The 15,297-nt window shown below is 34.3% G+C and overlaps 1 protein-coding gene across 2 annotated transcripts in view; it reads left to right on the top strand.

Annotated features, from left to right (window-relative positions):
• FSTL5 (follistatin like 5) overlaps window positions 1–15,297 on the top strand; it is a 305,571-nt gene that overhangs the window by 277,434 nt on the left and 12,840 nt on the right. For both annotated transcript variants that reach the window (XM_066317637.1, XM_066317638.1), the window contains one exon: window positions 123–247. In XM_066317637.1, the coding sequence (XP_066173734.1) occupies window positions 123–247 (125 nt within the window). The remainder of the gene's footprint in view (window positions 1–122; window positions 248–15,297) is intronic.

The following is a 15,297-nucleotide window of genomic DNA, read 5'->3' on the forward strand; positions in this document are numbered from 1 at the left end:
TTTCTTGATAACTTGGAAAAGACAGTACAAGAGACTACAGAGACAATCCTGTATTCATTCATTTGGATTGAGATTTTCTTTTTAAAGGGTACTTCTGTAGTTTATAATGATACTTTTTGCAGGTGATAACACAAGCCAGTGGGAGTGTTTCTCATCACACAATCCATACTCAGCCAGTGGGAAAGCAGTTTGACAGAGTGGATGACTTCTTTATTCCAGCTACAACCCTTATCATCACCCATGTACGGTAAGTTTAGCTGAATGTAGTGAATGTAGGATTGTCTTTGTGTTCATCCTAAGAACGGGTTCTGGCTGTGAAGGAACTGAACAATTTGATCAGCTGGATTTTTAAAGACATAAGGAACAGAGAAAGACTCTGGAAAATACGACAACACTTAACACAGGCATAAAGCAGAGCTCTCCCCAAGACCTCTTAGAGGAAAATCTATTTTTCTTCCTCAAAATACACTAGTAAGAAGGTGATATATAATTTTGTTTTCACATTCTTTTTTCTGTAACATTTCTATCTCTAAGTATTGAATAATTCTGCAGTCTAGGGTTTTTTTAGCTGAGTATAGCATTAATGTATATTAGTAGTTTGCATGTATAGAACTTCTAAGTTTCTTTGCACGCTGACACAGATCCGTTTTGTCTCAAAACAGCTCTGCCAACAATTATCCATTGTTTGTGCTGATATTCCAAGTTCAAGTTTCTGTAGGAATACCTTCATTAGATAATCTTAACTGTCATCATTCTGTTCTAGCAAAATTCTCAAATTACAGGTGTAAATAGGCATCTCCATTAAAAAGGATATAATTTCTGATTGTAGTGAGTAGTAATCTGTTAAATGTGAAGACATGCAATTTAGCATGATTTTACAATTGATTTTAGAATTTGCATTGTATGTTCCTGGGAAGAATCTAGTCTTCTGTGTCAAAGAACATTTGGCTTCTTCTAAAGACGTTGATGTAAGATTTTTTTTTAATTTCATACAAAACTCTTAACTAGCAAGTAAATTAGCATCAGCCATATGCAATTTAAAAACAAATGTATAAATTAATATAACTGAATAATAAATTGACTCTAAGTACCATTATTAACATACTTCTTGAACTGAGTAGACAAATTCCGGTTGTGTCCCTGAAGTAATTTGTAGTCCTCATATTCAGCCTTAGAAAAACATTAAATATTTCTGCTGTATTTGGAACAGATATGTGTTGTGAGAACAAAAGTTTTTGTTTTATAAACTAGCAAGTACTAGGTATACTACCCCAACAGAACTGACATTTAGATACTTTAATGTTCAAGTAAATAGGAATATAAAACCATGGATAGGGATAAATATCATGCTAGGAGGGAAATCAGGACTGGGGAAAGAAAAATAGCAGTAGTCCAAAGCTGGTGTTTGATTTGTCTTGTCTAAATCGAACTGTTTTAAGTTGATATTTTGTGCAAATAGGTGAAGTAGGCACTTCCTGCTTTGCCTATTACCTTCAGCTGCTGCGTCGTTTCATGTGTCCTATATGCACCTCAAGAGAAAACAGAATGAAGGTATAAAACAAAACACACAGGAATAAAAAAGGGGTATGAAATTGATTGAACACTGAAAGAATAAAATCTGATAAGTGCCTGCAGACATATAATAAACATGTAAATCAATCCAGGCCTAGGAAAATTTGGGTTTTGTCTGTTGGTGTTCTTGTTTTTTGTTTTTTTTTTGTGTGTGTGGGGGGGGGAAGTTTGGGGTTTTGGTTTTTTTAATTCACGTGCCAAGATTGCCAAAATGCCAAAAGAAAATCACTGGTTTGGCAAAAAGCCTGCAGTAGTTTGTCCACTGCTAAACCCATAGAATTGGGGGCTTAATGAAGAAAATAAATTAGGTTTTACCAAATATTGAGCTTAAGAAAAATGCTATTAAATCTGACTGCCTTTTCTGAAAAAGAAAAAAATCTTTATGTAGACAAAAAAGGTGCTCTTTTTTAATGTATTTTTCAAGAGCTGTTTATGTTAATCAATTCTTGAAGAATTTTTTTTTCTATAAAATGTCTGACCTGCAAGTACCTTGTAGGGTGTTTTTGTTGAAATAGGAATGCAGTATGTGAACAATATTATGGGAAAGATTAAAAATTAACTGTATTCATCAAATTAGTACTGATGTAGAAGAGCCCAGTCTGTTAAAGTTAATATCACAAGTCAACAAAAAACCTCACTCAATCACAGCATGCGCTTTTTAAGGCTGTTAGGCAACAAACATAAAGCTTGAGCTTATTATTCTTGGGAGTGTATACCAACCAGGGGAGCAATTTATGAGTGTGAATTGCAAAAAAAACAGCTGAAATGGAAACAACCCCACTGGCTAAGTTGGCTGGCATAGTTAATTGCCCAAGGGCCCTATTTACTCTTTGTCAGAAATCAGCTAGCTCCCTTTGACCATGCAAAACCAGCCCCTTTCAAAAAAATGAAAGCTTTCTGTAGCTAGGTATATTTGTCACCTATAAACTAAAATTTTGAATGATGGAGCAGGACACAGCATGACTTAACAAATTAGTATCCAGAACTAAACACCCTGTCCAAATAAAGGCAATTCTACAGGAAAAAAAAATCATTTAAACTAATTAATTAGGTTTTGTAACAGCTAGCACAAACCATCTGATACCATCTGCAGTGTATTACTGTCTACAGCATTGTAGTCCAATAGGTTGGCTCTTTGACACATAGGAGCAGAAGTAAAGGCAAATAATTTAAAGCTATAGTAAGTCATTATTTTTTTACTTTTTAATAATAGCTGAAGTGGTAATTGCTAGTAGTATGTATATAAGTATATAAAACTTATTGCAAAACAATTTTATTTAAGAAGTGGTGGAACTATACTTTTGATTTACTTAGAGAGTTTTTTTATATATGAAAATCCAAATGGGCTACCTATTATTAGAAAAGAAAATTCCACACGTTTTAATGCTCTTTTGGGCAGCAGGTAATTTAGGCAACACTTCATCCAGATGAGACATTTGAAGAGATACTATTAATTTTGGTCTCAGTTAAACAGTAATTCATTTCAAGGAGAAAAATTTTTTCCCATATCTTTCCTACCACTGACTGAGCTAATGTTTGCTTGTATGTATCACACATCAGGAGTCAGGGCAAATAACCTTTTGGTTTGATAACCAGCAGGCATAACATTCATGCTCTGCACAACTGTGATGCATCAACCATCATCAACTAACCAAACTAAGTAGGCATGAGCCAGAGACTAGAGGAAGAACAGACAAATTTATTATCTTTAAACTTTCTTTTATAGTTGCTTAAGGTGGCTAGTTAATGTGTGTACAAGAGAGGACAAGAAAAGAAACTATCATTTTGGGGAGAAAAATGTGGTAGGTTTGATAGCACCAGTTAGTTTTAGGATGTTAGGAAGATGTGTCCCTCTCTTTTATGTTCTAGTAATACTATTTCCTTCCACTCAAACATCATTAGGAATCAAGCGATGTTTTGTCTGTAATCCTTTTGTATCTGCATTTATAAAGGTGTATATATGTGTGTGTATGTATATGTTTATACAGAAAGGAAAATGTCCCTTTCTTTTAGTGAAAATATACAAATTATCACCCTAATAATGTCTAGAGCAGCTCCACTGATGTTTCCAGATAGCAAGTCTATGGTTGTGCAGAGAGTCTCAGTTGCAGATAGACGTGGTTGGCATCCCATTATAGAGGTGGCTTAGTTCTAGATATTCCTGTCTGTTTTTTTTGACAAGACTACTTCACCTGCTGACTCTAAGGGAGGAATTGAATCATGCCTTTGAGCATTCCTTCATGATGGAAATAAATTTCCTCCTTTTTCTCACTAAGCAAGCTCAGAGTTCAGAAAATGTCAGTTTGCCATGAGTTTTCGTGAGTTTCTTGTGCCGGCTAGTTGTAGTGTGATGCACAACAGATGCTAATCTTAATCCTAGAAAAAGAGGCTGTGGCATAAAACAGTAATAATTATTGTTAGAAAGAACATTGAAAGAAGTTCACTCAGTCTTGCTGTTGGAAATCTGAAGATTTTGAAGGAAAGAAATTTTATATTCACCTTGCCTATCTTGAAAAACAGCCCATCCTGCTATTATCACTGGCTGTGCACTCACTGTAAATATATTTTGAATTATACCAAGAGAACGAATGAATGAATGAACGAATGAATGAATGTAAAGCACTCTTTTTCATGCACACTCTTGTGGCCATACTTTTAGTATACTCAGCCTGAAAAAGTCTCCCCTTCCCCCAAGTTCTGTTGGAAAACTACCAACACCAGGGCCACAAAAAGAGGTATGATGAAATCTATTACACTATAATAAATAGGACAAATGCCAAGGTGTTTTTCTTCAGCTCTTTCTGAACATTTTTCCTTCTGTAGCTGAACCGTATAAGAATTGGATATGTGTTTTCAATATTTGTCTTTATACATTTACTAAGAAGAAAATTGTATTCAGTGAGCTATTTCTGTTCTAAAGCGATTCAGGACAACCAATGATCTAGTCCTTAATTGTCTGCTAATACCACTCCTTATCATAAAAATAGACTTCTGCAATTAGTATGTGAGATGGTGGAAGAAAGATGACTTGTACAATACTCACAAAATTATATTCTTGGAAGCCAAAGAGCAAAAGGGCTGATTATTTGAGCTCCAGTATTCATAAATTGAAGTGAACAAAAGATAATTGGAATAAATTAAGGGCTTTCACTAGACTCTGTGAAATGTTTCAAAAGCAGTATTAAATGAACTCACTATAATGGAGTAACTCTAAGTTTTTAGATGTTTTAATCTTTGAGCAGTGTTTTAAATGTCATACAGCTACCTGACCTAACAAGTGGAAGAATGAGCAATCAGCTCACTGGTGAGATGGCTCAGGATTGGAATAGAGTTAACATATTCTGTGTGTTTTTTCTCTCTTTTATGCCTCTGTTGTGTACGGTAATAGGAGAAGCAGTCTTTCTAAAATTACACTTATTCATTTGCACAAAACAATCTGAAAACTAAGCTTTTCTTTAAGAGGTAATAGGAATGTGCTGCCAATGCATTCCTGTGAACCTTCTTAAATGAAACCCATGTGGAGCAGTGAGTCAGTACATTCACATTTAATTCCAGAGTTAAAGCCCCTCCAGAGGTGTGAAGTAGCTGACAGGGTGTGAGAGCATTTTCAGTGTTTCTATGCAAATAATCAAACAGAAGATGTTGTTTTTGTTGCAAAAATCCTACATAATCGGAGAAAGCTTTCTATTCAGTAATTTCTGAGTGGAACAATTGAAGTGGTAAATGCAAAGTCAGCTGTAGAGGAAACATTAACAAAAGAAATAGAATTAATTTAGGGGTTGAATTTTTCACATGGACAGTATGATTTAGTGCAAAGATAAGGGGCAATTTAATATTTTACAAATCCAGTCAACAATGCACATTAGGGGAGTAGAAATTTCGAGACAGTTCTTAGTCATCAAGCTACAAGCCTATAAATGATACAGGGAAGATAGGAGGCAGCTTGAAAGCTTGAGGAATCTGAGATAGCTCAATAGTACCAGGGCAAGAAAAGAAGATCTGGAAAATATTCTTCAATTTCTAATAAGGATTGTGGAATCCGTCAGTGAATCCCACAGGGTGGCACAGCACACAAAGGAGGGAAAGGGGTTGACTCTGCAGCCTCCTACTCTGTGTCTTAGTGAGCGACTCACGTTAAATGAAAGCCTTGTCATTCTTGCCCCTCTCTGCATATTTGCCCCCTAAAGAAGGACCCTCCTGGTCCATAAATATGTTCCTTTTGAAAAATAGGGTTCTTTGGGAAAGATAGAAGATGGCAAAAAGTCTTTTTCTGCATCTTTTTTGGCTTTAAATAGTGGATTTTAGAGCATCTTTGTACCAGAGGGAATCTAAAAAATGAAAGATTGAGAGATTCAGCTCAGACAGTTTTATAGCACTGGAACTTACTTTGTCCAACTACCACCGTTGGCAACCGCACCAACTATTAAAATAAGTGACTTTTTAGAAATGTGACCCCTCTTTAGTTCATCAAACCTATATTCTCTTCTTCAGTCTTTCTCTGTTCACACGTTCTCCAAAACATGGAACAAAACATAATGGAAATTTTTCCACCCAAAAATTTCATAAATGTAGTCACTGCACATCTCTAAACTAGGAAACTCAATCCTTTGGGTAATTACAAGACATACCAGGTGCCCAGATTCACACCTGTATCCTCTTTCAGCTCCACTCCTATGCACTAACTGACAAGGACTGGTGTTTGCAGGCTTTACAGTGTGCTAGGCAGTATGGGTTCCCAACTGTGTCTGTGGGAAGGCACCTATAGAAATCATGAAGATGATTGCCATCATTCCACAAGTCCAGTTAAGATTTGCTGTCCCTAAAATGACGTTCAGAGGTGTACATAATGTTTTTGAAGCTAGGATACTTTGAATTCAGGAAGAAAATATCTTCAATTTTAAAGTTTGTTTTCATCTTGGTGCTACGAAATTTAATAAATAATCAATTGCACATTTTAACGTAGCCAATATAAAATTATTTTGATAATTTTATTCACCATGACTGCTTCTAACCTTGCAAAATAAATGTATGCACATGTAGACACACACATATATAATAAATCAGTCTGGAAAACTATCTTGTTTGTGGAATCAATTACTCCGCATACCTTTTCCCACATCAGCTGACAATTCAGTACTGCTTGACCAATTTATTTAACTTATGGTGCAAATCTTTTCCTCTTAGGTAGCTTGAGTAAAACTTCACAAAGTTCTTGAACAACAAATTCCAGCTGTCAGCAGAAAAACAGATTGTATGAAAGACCATTTCCATTTCAGTGTGACTATTTAGAAATGAAAATTCCCTTGAAGTTTTGCCTGAAACATGATATTGTAGCCAGCCTTTGTAGTGCTATAGAACAACAGCATCAGTCAAAAAAAAAAAAAACAACCACCCAAGAAAACCCACCAAACACCCCTCCAACTACCCCCCAAAAAACGACAAAAAAACCTACAAAAAAAAACCACCAACCCACCCCAAACCAAAAAAACACCCCAAAACAACAACAAAACCCAACCAAAAAAACCCCTAGAACTTCACCTTACTTAAGCAACTCTAGTCAGCTGTAATACAGCAAAAGGTAGTTCAGCTTAACTGAACTAAAACCCTAAATTTAGGATTTTTTCACACTTTAATGTTTCTTCTCTTTTGCATGTTCAGAAGTCATTGCAGGAATATTTACCTTTGAAAAATATCATCTTCCATCTCAAGTGGACAAACTATTGCTAAAAATTAAATGTTGTACCTCTTTCCTAGAACCTACCTGCTTTTAAATATTCAGCATCTACCAGTATTAGTATGTAGAAATACATGACACAATATAATGTTTAAAAACATAATCAACTCTAAGAAGAAACTAATCCCTGCAATTATGGCACGTAATTTGTTGTACTCAGTGGATAGAAGTTATCTTAGTACTGCATTCATTACTCTTTGTTTTTCAAAAAATGCCCCAAATTATAAAGTTTCATTTATTAGCTTGGAGGCAGTCTTAAAATGATGCATGATGCATTTAATTTTTTTTTTTTTTTCTTGTTAAGGCACAACCAGAACACAATTATTTTTTAAAATTTTGCTAGGTCTTGCTTCGACGGAGCTAGTTTTCTTGATAGCAGCAAGAATAGTGCTGTTGTCTAGATCTCTGACAATGACCTAGTAAAAATGTGATTGAAAATTTTCATTTGTTCAGTTCTATTTTTTAACATTTAGACTGGATTTTTGCTAGTTGTGTTTAAGCTGTCCTATTTATTATATTACAAACCCAATTTAAATGGGGTTAAATCATATAATCTAAGACTTTAAGGAAACTTCCAAATCCACACAAATAGACTATTTTTGTGTTCCTTCTATGAGTCCTCAGCTGTCAGCATGTAACATCTTACAGTGAATAAAACATCCAACTTCCATCCTAAATGAGCCACTCGAACCATCTCCCACCTACCATATAATCTACAGATTAGAACACAGAAATTTGTCATGATGTGCATGATCTTTTTCCCCAGATAATCTTAGATTTTTAAATCAAGTGTCTTTTTTGATGCTTCTGTATGCAAAAAATTATAATTTTTTTCATATTTTTTAAACCAAAGATTATAGGTGTTTTGTTAAAAAAAATTTTTTTGGTTCCATCTAATATTTTCTTATTTGAGTCCCTAGTAAAAACTAAAATGAGAGAAAGGAATTGTGGTAAAGTTCAGTATTTTTTCTTAAGAGTATTCATGGATCCTCAGCTGTAAGAGTATGTGGACTTTATGTGTAAAATGAAGAAAATGATCTATTGAGACTGTTTTGATGTATGCGATTTATCACCTTTGTAGTCCTTATCTCTACCTCATTATTCATTCTTTACTGATGCTGACTATTTCTTTTGACATATATAAATTTGACTGTTCAGTCCATATGGCATCTGCCCACCTTGATGTTCCCACATTTTCTGAAGTGACAGATTTTCTTAATCCTATCCTACCTTGTACTGACATTTAGGAGCATCTTTAGAATGTCTTTTGTTCACCGTGTCTGTACAGCTAGCCATTTCTTTGACTTTTATTGCTTTAAAAATGATTGGGTTTTTATATTAAATTTTTAGCTCTCCTTCCCTAGAAAGTATGAGCCAGAAAAATGCATTTGCTGCTAACACTAAAAGTAGATTTTTGCCATGTGTGTTCCTTTATGATATAACACAAACTGTTTCACATATTCCTGGTTACTAAAATTGTAGAAAATCAACTATTTCCCTTTGTCCTAAATTTTCTTGTATTATTTCTTGTCAGCATTGGATAGGAATTTGCAACAATTTAAAAGTGTATTGTAATACACATCTTGCAAGTGCTCCCCAAGGGAGACCTCAAACAATTCATAGACACCTGCATTGCTAGTACCCTAAAAATTCAGAATTTATCCCTAAGCTGTGAAAGTGTGCATTAAAACTCAGAAGTCATGGGCTTCATGCAGCACGTTAAAAGAAATCATCTCTTCTCACAAGAAGTGCTTGCAAGCACTTACTTGATTTATCCAGCTGAGTTACAGAGGACAACTTGCATAGTCTTTCTCCAAATAAATGCTTAAAAGATTGTATCACTTTTGGTTTTTCCACCCAAGCCAAAACTATCTCAATAAGAGTGAGGATTTTGTTGGTGACACTTAAAATGTTATTTACTTCAGCTCAACAGCATTAAATTTGTGGTATTCATTTTTTTAATCCAGAGCCAATCTTATTAAATATGATGTAGGATAAACTCAGAAGCTGAAAGCTTATTAATGCATAAAACTATCTATTTTATAATATTATCTTCTCTCTTTGTCACATGTTGTCTAGTAATGGATTTTTTCCTTCTATTCAATCTCAGAGCACAAAGCTTAATTTGATATCTCTTCATTCTAAGAACATAACACTTGTCAGGATTCCTTCAAGCCCTTGCTGAAATATTTTTTCCTTTCTGCCTTGCATGGTTGTCTTGAAGCCCTTGATATCCTTATTTCTCAAAATAATGGTCAGTATGTGCTGAGAAAGTATAAGAAAGAGAGAGGAAAAAAAAAATTTACTATGTTTAACCATCATTGACTGTGGGGTCTTTGACATCCAATTTAATCCTCTCTACACTGAACTCCCTCACTGAGAATGGAAATAGAGGAACTGTATTCACTTCTATGAAGTATATGAAAAGCAATATCAAAAAAGAATTAAATCTTCAGAACAAATCCGTGAATATCAATCTCTGAAATCTTGGAACACTTACTGTGAAGATCACTTTCATTCAGATCTCTTCAGTGATATTCAGCACTTGTTATCCCCTTCGTGGGGGACAGCAGGTCTCTTCCAGGTTTTTTTTTCTTTTGCCCCTAGCCCTTGCAATGTCCTTTTCTACCATATTTCAATACATTTTTGGATCTAATCCGGTTTTTTTTCCCTACTAAGACTGTCTGCTCCCATAGATCTAAAAGTGTTAGTTTCATACTACTTACAGTTGAATATTAAGTTCCTTTCTGAATTAATGAAGACCTATATTTATTTTTATCAGTGTTATTAAGCAAACATGATTTCTGATGTATTAGATCTCTGCTGGAATTTAATTTTTATAATAAAAAGGTACCGCTTAATCCACATAATAATAATAGTAATTATAATAATAATGACTTGAATGAAAGCAATTAATATCTGTCTGTATATTAATTTTCATCTTTCATCTCACGTATGCTGTAAATTTCAAAGATTACCTGTTATTGGATAGATTTTTTTTTCTTCTAATTGGAGAAGTACAGGTGAGATTTTTAATGTGCAAATTTATAAGAACACAGAAACCTGAAGTTTTCAAAACCCAGAACTCCTCCCTAAGCAGGAGAATAATAAAAAAGTCAATATTTTTAGAAAATTAGACCTGTCATCAAATTCTGTTCTTCATATAACAGAAATTATAGTGATGATCTTATTTTACTCTAGAATTACTCATTTTCCATAAGAGTGGCCTCACAGCTTTATGTTCTGTGGGTTTTAATTTTCTTTTTTCCCCATTCCTAGGGACTTCTCGGTTATTACTTCCCAGGTACATTATCACAGCTATGCAAGTGTTAATTCTCATTTTTAAATATTTCATTTACAATAATAGCAACAACTAAACAGATAAAATGGTAAAGAGGGCAGAAATACTTTAAAGATGTGAGTGTGAATGTATGTGTACATGCATATAAATACTTAAAAAAATAGAGAATTATTAAGATCTTCTAAAAGATGGAAATATTTTCTCAGATAGGAAGATGCTTTGTGCTTAATGCAAATACCAAAAAAGGAGAAAAAAGTGCCTTTTCTGATACAAGAGAAAAATATGAAGTGTTGCAAAGAGCATCAGGAACAAAATTAGGAAAGCAAACTTGGAAGGTCAAAAGCTGTTATAGTACCCAAAATAAAGGCACCATTTGTTTTGATGAGCAGTTCCTACTGGGAAAAATCTACTTATCCTTTTGTTATCATCAAACAACCATTTCTGAACTTCAGAAATTAAAGAAAGGTCTTTTCTGAGCAACCTGCCAGAAGTGAGCTGTTTCAGGGAACAATAGTGTAAGTCCTAAGAAGAAAGCTGTTATGCTCTTGCACTGCTGAGTTTTTGAAACTAGAAATGCTTCCACAATTAAAAACACTTTTTTTATCTAGAGGTAAATATTTTTATTTTCTGCACTGTACTACAGTAGGTGTGATAGAATGTGACAATGAAAATTGTGTATTTTAAAATCACTTTAAATAAGAAAACTTAATTGTATGATCATTTGAATGGTATGAATGCAAGGCATCTGAAGTATAATATACCAATGCAAGCAGTCTTCTTTACAATCATCTGTGTATTGATATAAATTGAAGAGTAATTTTAACAAAGTAAATAATGTCCACAGTGTTGTATGTTAAGTTCTTAGAAGATTCTTAGTTGCACTGCTGGCAAGAAATCCAAGCACCAATAAAGGAAATTGAGCTATAGGGCTAAGAAAGAAGTTCTTACACCAATTTTTCTTTTTGTCTTATTATTAATATTTCCTTCTGCAGAGCTACTTCATTTAGCTTCATTTCAATAGAAGAAAGTTTGATATATAACACACTTCTATTTCAGTATTTGGTTTAAATGGTAGTAGTTTGCCATGTTGGCAGATTAGAAGCTTTTTTATAAGATCAGTGTAGACCCAGAACCTCTAACACACTGGGTTTGGGTAGTTAATTTTTTTTTTTTTTTTTTGGAGATCCAGAAAACTTCTGGTCAGAAGATCTTATCAAACTTTGTAATAGAACCTTATCTTTCTGGGTTTGTGGTTGCATAAAATTCGAAAAAAAAGAAAAGATGTTTAAGGAATAGAATATTGGGAGGGTTTAAACAAGTTTTTTTATTCACTCAAAATGAAGTAGATAATAGTTTGGGGTTTTTTGCTTGGACAAAATTATTTGGGTTGTAAAATTTCTCTTTTGCACAAAAATACTGTTCTTTGCTTCTTGTACAGATAATTTTGATTGAAGGTCATTTAATTCTCATCTGTTATATCTGCTTTCTATTTTGAGAACATAATTTTCTTGAAGTGATTGATTTCAGTTTTTTAAAAAAAGCCTTTAGTCTTCATAAAAGTAATCTCTTGGGGTAGGCCAAAACTAGAAAGCACAGAGAACATCAGTTTTTATATTATCCTTCTCCACCTCTTCCTCCTTGTCCTCCTCATCTTCTATTCTGTTGATCTTCCTGAAGTGAAGAATACATTTGTTAATGTTTTATGTTAATGTATTCTTTAGAAGAAATGAAAAAATAAGTTCATCCTCATTTTTAAGAAAAAAATCCGAAGGATTTTCTCAATTTCATCCTTTTAAACAATGCTTAGATATTTCCTCTTTTTTACTGACTGCAGTTGGAGTGGTAAGCAATATGTATGGCTTGTCTGAAAGAAGAAAATAGCATCGAGGAACTCAGGTTGTTAATTTGCCACCTGCTGGCAGCTCCATACTTGCATCTTGCTTGGCTCTGGGTGCATAGAAGAGGGAAGGTTGCTCTACCTGGAGGAAAAAAAATGAAACCTTGCAAATTTAAAGAAGCAGTGTCAGAATTCACATGACTTTGGCACTTTTCTAATACCTTTAATTCCTGCACTGAGTTTCTTTGTCATGGTTTGTTTTTCTCTTGCGACCTTTGCTTTAGTGTGTTTTACACAATAATCCAGTATACATTTCACAGTATTATAAAGACAGTCAATATTGGTAAGACAATTTGGACCTAACTGTGCTATAGTTAATTCAAGTAATAGTGCCTCAGTAGGCTTTAATTTCTTCCTGTGTTACCCATTATAATAATGGGTAGATTTTAGAATGAGAAAAGTTGTGTAGCATAGGTAGTGTACCATTCCTTTGCACAGCTTTTATAGTTCCTCTTCACAGAAGAGGAACTTTAAAAATCATTCCCTATAAACCAGGAAATTTACTAAACTTCTAAAATCAGTGCATATAGCATGGTTACTAGCCACATTCCATTATATTTAGTATTCTTGAAAAATATTAGTTATCTATTCATTGTCTGAAGTGGATTCCATCTCAATATTTTGCAGTAACCATGGTATTAGTGCTGTCAGAGTATATCAAGTACTTTAATAGTGTCTTGAAAATTCAGTTCACTAAGATACTGTGATAAACAAAGTTGCTTTTGGAGAATTCATACATAAAATTTGCATGCAGTTCATAGATCTCCCCAAAACCCTAAGATAAAAATGAAAAGCAGACTCTGAAGAGTTTCTCTTTGTCTGTTTGATGACTCTCTAGCCTTGAAAAAATACTGAAGTTGATTGTTACAGCTGGGAAAAGATACTTTTTGTGGAAAGCAAAGTGAAGGTTTTCTGTTAAAGCCACACTTTGAGAGCGGTGAAAATAATTTTCAGAGATTCCTGAAAATTCTGGGAGAGACATCTCTGTTTTCAGAGCTATTTTACATGGAGACTCATATAACATTCTTCACTCTGTGCAGGCACTTTCAGCAGTGCTAGCTGTTCCTCTAATCAGTGGTTTGAATTTCTGACCACAAAGGGCAGCTTTAATAGCCCCTACTGCTGTATGATACCTAAACTTATTATAACAGCTTGGAGAAACAGACAATCACATTTCAAACATAATTGTAGGTGTTAGACACATTGTGATGTAATGTCAGTCATTTAAGTTTCAATTGTCGAAATCTGTGCAAGGTTTTATGAGGCTGTTCTTGGATATTATGTTTTCATGCTGAAAAGATGCTTATGGTGAGTGTGAGGTTCAGACTGTTGGCACCTAGATTTAGATGTGAAAACACAGTGTATCCATGGCTGTAAGCTTCTTCTGCAATGGTTACTGGAGATTTAGTCTGTACACACAGTGGAGAGTACAAACAATTTTTCTCACCTCCTACAGGCCTCTGGTACTGGTTATTTTAAAAAAATTCTTTGGACTCTATTGACTGTATGGTCTAGATCTCTGCTGGCAAAAATAGCAGCTTAGATTTTTCAGCTCATATTTAGACATACATAGTTGTGCACAGAAATGTAGCTGTCCACAGAAGAGGAATATTAGCTGTAGAGAATGATTTTTGCACTAAGGAGTAATGGTGGTGCTGTACATTTGTAATGGCAATTCTTGAACCTCCTAATTGACCACTGATACAATCCTTCAAAGAGGAGGGAAGCAGCTGTACTTGATTAGGACTGCAGAAATAGGTTTTTTTCTTATTTATTTCAAACCAATAAGGGTATAAATATAAACAAATTGATATTTTTATGTACTCTGGAAGAGATGCAGGTAAGGGATTGTTTTTGTTATTTTTTTATTTTTCTGGTTCATATATCAATTTTTAATAAAGTGATGAAAAGAACAGATTATAAAAAAATACAGTACTTAAAATTAAACTGGTCATTGTGGCAGTGCACTCATTTTGCACATGTGCTTAATCTAAAATGCACTCCTTTTTTTTTTTAATTTCAAAGTGTATTATTTGGAATCCTTATCAGAACTACCCAGAACTCAACTCTGTGTGGCTTGAGATCTAGCACTGCTGTCCTAAATGATATATGATACTGATATGTAGGCATTCAACTCTCCAGTTCATCAGCTGAAAATGGAAATGTTTATGTTTACTCCTGAGAAGAGCAAGAGAATGCTTATCCCTTGAAAGGACAAAGAAAAGTCATTGCTTTCAAGGGCATTACCACCAGATGTCAAGCAACATCAGTGGGGTCTTTATAAGCAAATCTGGAAGATACAGGATTGTGCAGAGAGGAGCAGTGGAATTGTTTGGAGCCTTAGGACCAAGGCCCAGGATATGTGAGGCAAAAAATATTTTTACTTTTCCAATTCTTATCTTTGAAGAAAAAACAGTGAAAGGAGGGATGCACTAGTATGTGATTTCCTTCCTATACTTCCACAGCAAAATGATATTATACCTGTTCTATATACTCATATGCATGTATGCCTATTTATTTATGTTTTGTAATGTGCTCTTTTTATATCATTAATACATACCTCCATTTAAACTCTGCAGACTGGCATTAAGTAAACTTCAGGTATGTGGGAGTGATACTTCATGCAATTTCAGCGCTGATTTGGTGTGGGGTTATTCCTCCTTTGGTCCTATAGGATTTAGATGACAGAAGAAGAGTCCGAAGGGTAATCCACAGATGCTTAAGTATCTTTTGCTACACACCTATTAACAGTCATAACAAAATGGTAGCAGAATCCTTCCTAGTGTGAAATGC

Source organism: Sylvia atricapilla, chromosome 4, assembly GCF_009819655.1.
Source record: "Sylvia atricapilla isolate bSylAtr1 chromosome 4, bSylAtr1.pri, whole genome shotgun sequence".
NCBI classification, from domain to species: Eukaryota; Metazoa; Chordata; class Aves; order Passeriformes; family Sylviidae; genus Sylvia; species Sylvia atricapilla.